Source organism: Fusarium oxysporum, chromosome 13, assembly GCF_000149955.1.
Source record: "Fusarium oxysporum f. sp. lycopersici 4287 chromosome 13, whole genome shotgun sequence".
NCBI classification, from domain to species: Eukaryota; Fungi; Ascomycota; class Sordariomycetes; order Hypocreales; family Nectriaceae; genus Fusarium; species Fusarium oxysporum.
This window is the reverse complement of record NC_030998.1, coordinates 663945-671835: the sequence shown is the minus strand read 5'-3', so window position 1 is coordinate 671835 and position 7891 is coordinate 663945. Positions and strand designations below refer to the sequence as shown.

General features: G+C 49.8%; 4 protein-coding genes across 4 annotated transcripts; all 4 read left to right on the top strand.

Annotated features, from left to right (window-relative positions):
* Positions 1–258: 258 nt before the first annotated feature.
* FOXG_12127 (uncharacterized protein) lies at positions 259–1507 on the top strand (the record flags this gene model as incomplete). Its single annotated transcript, XM_018391856.1, has 6 exons — positions 259–373; positions 429–631; positions 686–894; positions 947–1031; positions 1083–1288; positions 1345–1507. The coding sequence occupies 6 exons, from the start codon at positions 259–261 to the stop codon at positions 1505–1507; spliced, it is 981 nt and encodes a 326-aa protein (XP_018250591.1).
* Positions 1508–1549: 42 nt separating this feature from the next.
* On the top strand, positions 1550–2987 carry FOXG_12126 (uncharacterized protein; the record flags this gene model as incomplete). Its single annotated transcript, XM_018391855.1, has 5 exons — positions 1550–1808; positions 1850–1938; positions 1997–2461; positions 2517–2712; positions 2767–2987. 5 exons carry the CDS (start codon positions 1550–1552, stop codon positions 2985–2987), a joined length of 1230 nt encoding a protein of 409 aa, XP_018250590.1.
* Positions 2988–3756: 769 nt separating this feature from the next.
* On the top strand, positions 3757–6336 carry FOXG_12125 (uncharacterized protein). The gene is made up of 6 exons (XM_018391854.1): positions 3757–4621; positions 4672–4742; positions 4793–5332; positions 5380–5624; positions 5674–6002; positions 6057–6336. The coding sequence occupies exons 1-6, from the start codon at positions 3930–3932 to the stop codon at positions 6190–6192; spliced, it is 2013 nt and encodes a 670-aa protein (XP_018250589.1). The 5' UTR covers positions 3757–3929; the 3' UTR covers positions 6193–6336.
* A 416-nt stretch (positions 6337–6752) lies between these two features.
* Positions 6753–7614, top strand: FOXG_12124 (uncharacterized protein). Its single transcript, XM_018391853.1, has 2 exons — positions 6753–7252; positions 7298–7614. The coding sequence occupies exon 1, from the start codon at positions 6941–6943 to the stop codon at positions 7049–7051; it is 111 nt and encodes a 36-aa protein (XP_018250588.1). The 5' UTR covers positions 6753–6940; the 3' UTR covers positions 7052–7252; positions 7298–7614.
* Positions 7615–7891: the final 277 nt, after the last annotated feature.

The following is a 7891-nucleotide window of genomic DNA, read 5'->3' as shown; positions in this document are numbered from 1 at the left end:
GGATTTGTCTCCATGATCAAGCAGGGAAGTTCAAAAAGATCACGCATACAGCTTCCTATTCATGCCCATCGTGCAGCGAATACCGGAGCTAGCCAAGCAGATCAAGACCGACCTTTCACCACTCCAAGACATAATCAAACTTCGTCGACCAGGGGGCTCTCAGTGACAAAGACAAAAATAGGAATTTCTTCTGCAGGAATTGGACTCTGCCCCTCGCCGATATCTCAAACAGCCCCCGGAGGCGCTGCAGCTCGGCGTATGCACCACTACACCAAGGAGGATGTGAATCCTTACTTTGAGTTCACCCTGACCTTTCCTCGTGATCCTGGCCAGGTCACAAGTGAAAAAGAGGGGAGAGGTGTGTGCTATGCATGTAAGAGAGACAGTTCAAGAACAGCTGATATAGCACATCTGACCCTTGATTCCAGACGATCCCAGCAGCGACAAGCCTGTTCCATCAGACTTCACCATCACAGTAAAGTTTCCGCGCGCGAGTATTTCCTGCAGTCACCTGCCAGTCCCGGCAGTGATCCAGACCAGATTTCCCAAGGTTGAAGACTGGCAAGGTTTCACCTACCTTATTGTGAGACGACGATTCTTCCCATCCAACGATCGAGGGCTACAGAAAGGAGTATTTCAACTCTCCCGACCCTAAACTCCAAGTGTGGGTGAATTACCACGGGAGGATCAACGGTGTGTCGTTCTCGAGGTGCTACACCAGCGCGCCTTCTCCTTCATCGTCGAACTCCCTATCGCGTCATGTAGGGAGAGCATGGGGGACCAAAATCTCCCTGGGCTATTTACGTATGGCTACCCATGCCAGCCAGCCGACGTTCAAGAAATGAAGACCCTCGTTGACAAGAAAACAGGCGGAGATTTCCCCCCTTGTTATGCGTCAGTTAATCCGTTTCACTTGGAGTACCACGTGGACTAATGAACATGATAGCTATGACAACGACGACGCGCACATCACGGCCATAAACCAAAGCGTTATCCAGGACACTCTCTGGGTACACCGGGAAGCTGAACTAGTATGTAATACATCGTCCGATCGACGTCAATAAGGCCTTATGTAACTACAGATTGCCGAAGAGCGACTACTTGCATACTTTGTCACACCAATTCGTGTGATCTCAGAAGGCCATGCCGTCCACCTTGTGGTCCTTGTGCCTAAGGCATGGAGAGACCTCCATGATCTCGCATGGCTGCGGCTGACTGCAGGCAATCCTCTCATCAAAGTAAAGATTCATGATATCTCTACTCCTGGACATACTGGGCCAGCTCTCTGGTAAGTTGACGTTTCTCACGAGCCTCAGAACATGAATTGATGATTGCACTTCGTAGGACGGGCAAGATCATAGGAAGCAACAATTCGGCTCCTGAACTGAGAACACATCCGATTCAGGACCACGAGCTTATCGTACGCGTCCGCGCCGCCTCCGTTCCGCGCATTCTCATCCGCCACTATCCCAACCGCCGAACCGCCGATAAAGCTCTTGCACAGTGAACACAGAACTAGAACTCCGTTTCCCTCGTTTTTGATTCGGGAATGGCAGAAGTGGAAAGAAAGGTCAACAACATGCGTATGTTTGCGCCATCCGCACTCCCAACAAACCGACAGGCGTGGCGCATGGCTTTGGACGGTGCGGGAAATCTCATTGCAACGCATATGCTCAATACGAACCAAAGGCAGACGTACGATAGGGTAATGTTCCAGATGGATTTGCATAGGGCCGTTGTTCGCGGTACGGGCTTCTACGAAGTGCTATCCAGAAAGACAAACGGCTTGAGCATTGGCGCCCTGCCTAGTATGTGTTACAGACTGTATGATGATCGTTACTTAATGCAGTGCATCATCGAAGAGGCCGGTACCATCACAGAAAGCGCTTTCGCGAGTATTTGATGGGTCGTGAGCTCAACATTGGTCTCATCATCGGCGTAAGTCCCTCGTTTCCCTTCGCATCCACCGCAGATTGATACTCGTAAATCTCTTCAGCCACCAGGATCCGGAAAGACAACCTTCGGAGCTGCAGCAGCCCTGGCGATGCAGGTTCAGCTCGGCCAGATGCTGTGTTCTGGTCCCTCACATGCGTCGATAGATATTTTTGCGCATCGCTTGGACCAGAGAGCACGAGCGGTAGCCGCAAGATACAACACGGTCATGCCTGCGGGCGATGCGGAGAGATGCCACCATCGCCTTGTCATCCGAATTTACAGGCCTGGCGACGAAATCAACGCCGTTACCCAGCTATTGAGGGACCCTCAGGATGTTGATCGGGCTGCCCGCAGGGGTGAGTTCTTCCCAGAAAGTCACTGGAAGCTACATCTTTCTTTAGCGTACTGGTTCTTGGTAGTCCTGCGCTCGAACGCCGTACCACCGCTCCACGTAGACTCTAAGCCAGGACTAGTAAATCTCCAGGCCGATATCGACACACGTCCAACTCTGTTGCATCTACGTCAGGTAAAGTGCCATTGTTGATGGTTACCCAGTGTTAAGATTGTACTAACGGAAGTAGTGGGCGACTGGGCAGATCAGTTCGCAGCAATACGCCGCCACCCTCGGCGCTGTTTCCAATATTGATGATGTGTTGTGTGAAATTATGTGCCAGGCCGACTTTCTCTGTGTGCATCCTTCCGATGCTGAAGTCTCACCTATCACTCATTGGAAGAGAACTCTTGCCCGAGGCCTTGCAGTTGATGAAGCTGGCAGCAGTGAGTCAAGTCCCTCAACCATACAAGGTACCCAACAGCTAACCGTCATACAAGTGAGCCGGGCCGACTTCTACGGTCTCTGGGGGAATACCCTTCTTCCCTGCTTCCTTGTTGGCGACCCTAATAAAAACCCTGTGGTGCTTACAACCGATGAGAAGGATGCCGATGGCAACTTATATAACCGTTTCGCGGCAGATGGTGCCGTTTCGCCTCTGAAATTTCTTATGGCATCTGGCATCCCCGTCTTCCGCTTGGAGGATTCTACGCGGCGCTAACTGAATGTTAGAGTGGTGACCTTTGTGGTATCATGGGTAAAACATCGACGACATCCAGGATGGTATTAGTAAGGCGGATCGATTTGTTGCAGTATCAAAGGACCCTGCTGGCTATATGTATGATGTGACTGACAGATTCAGATGCTGTAATCTGTTTGTACTGCTCGCACATTGTGGGCTTCTTCTTTAGTGTATACAACTGAGTAAATACAAGTCTTGGTTGTTAATAAAGCTTCTTTTACACAAGTGCTGAAGCATGTGAAAGTTATCTGAATTTTAATATACATTTATCAAAATTCTCTACATTTATTAAAAGACTTTATGTCGTAATTGAATCATAGGCTTAAATAGGACTGATTATCTAATGGGATAATTATACTAGCAAACTGCAACGGCTTACTGTCTTTGAAGATGAAGTTGTAGCATTCCGCTCCGTACATTTTCCAATCAATTCCTCAAGCTACGCGACGTCGAATGAGCCGCTGTACACAATTCGCTCATCGACCAATGATCGCCGCACGTGAAGACCAATCGCTGCACCAATCGTCAGAAACACCAAAAAAGCGCCGATCAATGAAGAATCTAGATTTATCCATCTCACAAATGACGAGCCCCAAGCGTTTCTGGGTGTAACACACCACATCTTATCTTCGGGGCAAACCGTCCGAGCGGCAACGCCTGAACCTTGTTTAGTCCTAGGAATGCATGTCATTGTGCTGCGGGGTCTAAGCTGAGGGTGCCATCCAAAAACCATCATTTGCAGTAGAATGGTGTACCAGTGGACGCCACAGACATCCCGTTCTTATCAATTGACATCGGATATCTTTCACCGACTTTGTTATCTGACTTCTGGGTCACGTCATTGTGTTCGTGGAGATGATGTAAAAACATCACCGCCTCTGCCTCTGGTGTCCATCAATCGCGCTCTGCAATCTCAGCAAAATGTCGCTACCTACAAGCTCACCACTCAATCCCGACGGAGAACGTCGAGGAAGACGACATTCCATCTTTGCTGATTTTATTCCAGACGATCTTACATTTCCCCCGGCGTTCATCGACCCGACTCCCAATGTGGAGGAGATTCTCAATCGCGATATCGACGAGTGCTCCTCTGGAGATGAACACCGCGATGAAGAAGCCATCGAAGACCCGCGATACGTAGACGAAACCGATGTCCAATTAGCCTTCCATCCAACAGGCATCGCCTTCGGTCAAGGCTTCTCAACCGTCCCCCCATCAAGCATCGACATCCCGCCCCCAAATCATCACGACTTTGAACAATCCCTCCGCGCCGAAGTCTCCCTCCTCCGCGATAACGATATCATTCCACCGAAGCATCCTCCTACAGGATGGAAGACCACGAAGCTTGGCCGTCTGTATCGGCACCTGTTTAGTACGCGTGTGCACGATCATGATAAGCCACTCTTCGCATCGGAAGATTCGGGTGAGACAACGCCGTTATTGAGGGAGAGAGTTGTGAGGTTTGATGGAATTCCGCCGACGCCGGGGCCGGATGAGGTTCATAAGCGTTGGGAGGAGGCGCTGGCGTCGCATAAGATTGAGACGACGTGGCAGCGTGAGACCAAGACGTTGATTCAATATGCGCTGCCTCTTATTGTCACTTTTCTCTTGCAGTAAGTACCGCGACGATGTGCAAGTGAGTGATGACACTGACCGATCACAGTTACTCGGTCACCGTCGCTTCTGTCTTGACAGTCGGTCGTCTTGGAATGGAGGAGCTCGCCGCTGTCAACTGTAAGTATTCAGCGTCTTGCTCAATCTGATTCACATGCTAACATCTTCAGTGGCCACGATGACTGCCTCGATCACTTACTACGTCCCGGTTCAAGGCCTGGCAACCTGCCTCGACACCCTGTGCGCACAGGCCTACGGCTCCGGTCACAAGCATCTCGTTGGCCTTCAGGCGCAAAGAATGACCTGGGTTCTCTGGCTGATCATGATTCCCATCGCTATTGTTTGGTGGTTCTCAGAGCCTATTCTCGCCGCAGCCGTTGGTCCAGGTCACACAACAGAATTGGCAGCTTTGTACATGCGTATCCTCATCGCTGGCATGCCTGGCGTCAGTGCCTTCGAAAGCGCAAAGAGGTTTGTACAGAGTCAAGGTTTGTTTCATGCTACAACTTATACGCTTCTTGTTGGAGCGCCTTTGAGCTTTTTGCAGAATTGGCTGTTTGTGTTCAAGCTTGGATGGGGCTTTCCTGGTGCCGCTATTGCCATGGCTGTCACCCATAACCTCCTCCCAATTCTTCTCATTTTGTACGTGCGGCTCTTTGAAGGTTATGAGTGCTGGAAGGGTTTCAGCCGCAAGGCATTCACAAACTGGGGTGAGTCAAGTTCGAACTCAACAAGACATGCTTTCTGACTGTCACAGGCCCAATGATCAAGTTAGCTTTGCCGGGAATGATCATGATCGAAGCCCAGTTCTCCGTGCTGGAGATTCTCACCATTGCCGCGGGACGGTTTGGTACAGCGCAGCTGGCAGCTCAAGGGGTCTTGGTGACCGTCACGTCGATGTCTTTCAACATTCCCTTCCCGTTGGCTATCGCAACCTCGACTCGAGTTGCAAACCTTATTGGGGCTGATTTGAGCAAGGCTGCCCGAGTGACAGCCAAAGTGGTGAGTCTAGTCTCATTTTGGTCACGATACGAACTGACTGATTTTACAGGCCATCTTCGCTGCACTCATCGTGGGGAGCATCAACTTGACGATATTCACGACCCTCAGAAGACAAATTCCCGCCGTCTTCACGGAAGATGAACAAGTCATTGACATCGCATCCAATGTCATCCTTGTCTGCGCAATCATGCAGATCTTTGACGCGTTAGCAGCCGTCTCTCACGGCCTTCTTCGCGGTATCGGACGCCAGTCCATTGGCTCTTATGCCAACCTCTTCGCATACTACGTGGTTGCTCTTCCAATTGCCCTCGGCACCAGTTTCGGACTGGGTTGGGGGTTAGCTGGACTCTGGGTCGGTCTAACAGCGGGTCTTGCTGTGTAAGTTATATCCTCCTCTGCTTGTCAACGACTTGTCACTGACCTTTTTTGCAGGGTATCTGGCCTTGAGGCCATGTATTTGTACTTTACAGATTGGGAGGAAGCAGTGAAGCAAGCTGAGGCAAGAATGCGAACCGAGACGGCTAGAAGACGATCTTCGCTGTCAGGCCTGTCACAGGAGAGACACTAACATGACTGTGGTCATCTGATTTGTTGTTTCATTGATACATCTATTTTTCGACGAGCGGGCCTTTGTGATTTCCTTTTGGTAGCTTCGCAGCGAAGCGTATGGGCATCAGATTGAGCAAAGAAGCAGGCAAGTGGTATCTTTTTTTTTTTTTTTTTTTTTTTAGTTCTTTTAGCGATTCAATCATTTCTATTTTGCAAGACCCGATGTGTTGGTACGCTCTCACAGTTCAATCCACGACATTAAAAATCTCATTAAGCGACGGGTAAGAGGTCGCGATGGCGTAAAGCTTGGTGTTGTGGAGATCTTGGCCTGATCCAATTTTACTGCTAACGAACAAGCTCTTGGCCCGACCCTTTATGCATTAGCGAATGCCAAAGCGTCCATCATCAATAATTAACTTCAATCAAATTGATAGGTTTGAAGAATCAGGGTCCTATCGTGATTACTTCCTTATCTTCAGCTGTCAAAAGATCCAGCCAAAGCTGTCTAAATGTAGCTAGTCTACTTGTCACGCCTGTTTTGACGTTACACGCATGCGGAGTCAATGATGTCAGATCAATGACGTATGCCGATCTCTTCAACTCAGGGTCTCCCTTGATCAAAATAATGACGGCTTTATTTTGCAACTATTGTGTTACCCCTCCATCATCCCCGATTTCCAGGGTTAAGCCTTACAAGATTTCATTATTCCCGATGGCGACCCAAACTGTCAACCCCCCGACCGTTGACGGTTATCGGGACTCAGACGATGAGTTCAGCTCAGATGATCAGGAGTTCCACGTCGATGAACGGTCGGGACGGTCTTGGCCGACGAAGATTCTTCATAATGTTATTCAACCCATTAAACCAAAACTGGTAGAGATTGGAAAGGTTTCCTCTGCTGATCCTACGAGGTGTAAGCCGTCGAGGGGAGCAAGGAAGAGATGTGATGTTCAAGAGAACAAGGTCGAAAATATCTGGACGTATGATATGACTCCAAAGTCTTCTGATGGAGAGAAGAGGTCCTATGCCAGGAGGATATTGTACTTTGCTGGAGGCGGATGGCAAGCACCTCCAAGTGGTAAGTAGGCCATTTTCTTGCCAGGAGCCATACTGACAACTACAGGCCAACATTGGACATTCTGCGCAGAGATGATAAACCTCCTGCAGGATACTAGACTTACCCTCGTCTCGTATCCCCTAGCACCCAAAGACCCCGTTCAAGACGCATTCCCAGCCATCTGCAAGACTTATAATGTCTTGTTGAAGGAATCATCTGACCTTGGCGAGAGGGTGATTGTCGCTGGAGACAGTTCAGGGGGCAACATCGCCCTGTGCCTGGTGACTTGGACAATGAGAGATCAAGATGTACGAGTCGTTCGGCCTCCATCTGCCATCCTCGCGATCACTGCAACTACCGATCTACGTCACAATCATCCCGACATCAAAGAGGTGGACAAGGTTGATCCTATTCTGAGCGAGTCGTCCATTAATGAAACAGCCGGTGCGTGGGCTCCCGGCCACTCGGACGTAAGTCAACAAAACGGGACGAACGCGGAGACAACAGATAGGAATGAAAAGCTCGACTGGTCAGCCGATGACCCCCGAGTCTCACCCATCCATGCCGACCTGGGCGTCTGCATCAGGAATAATGTCAAGATCCACGGTATCACAGCTTCCCATGATGTTCTTGGGCCAGAGGCTGTTGAGTTTAGAGAGA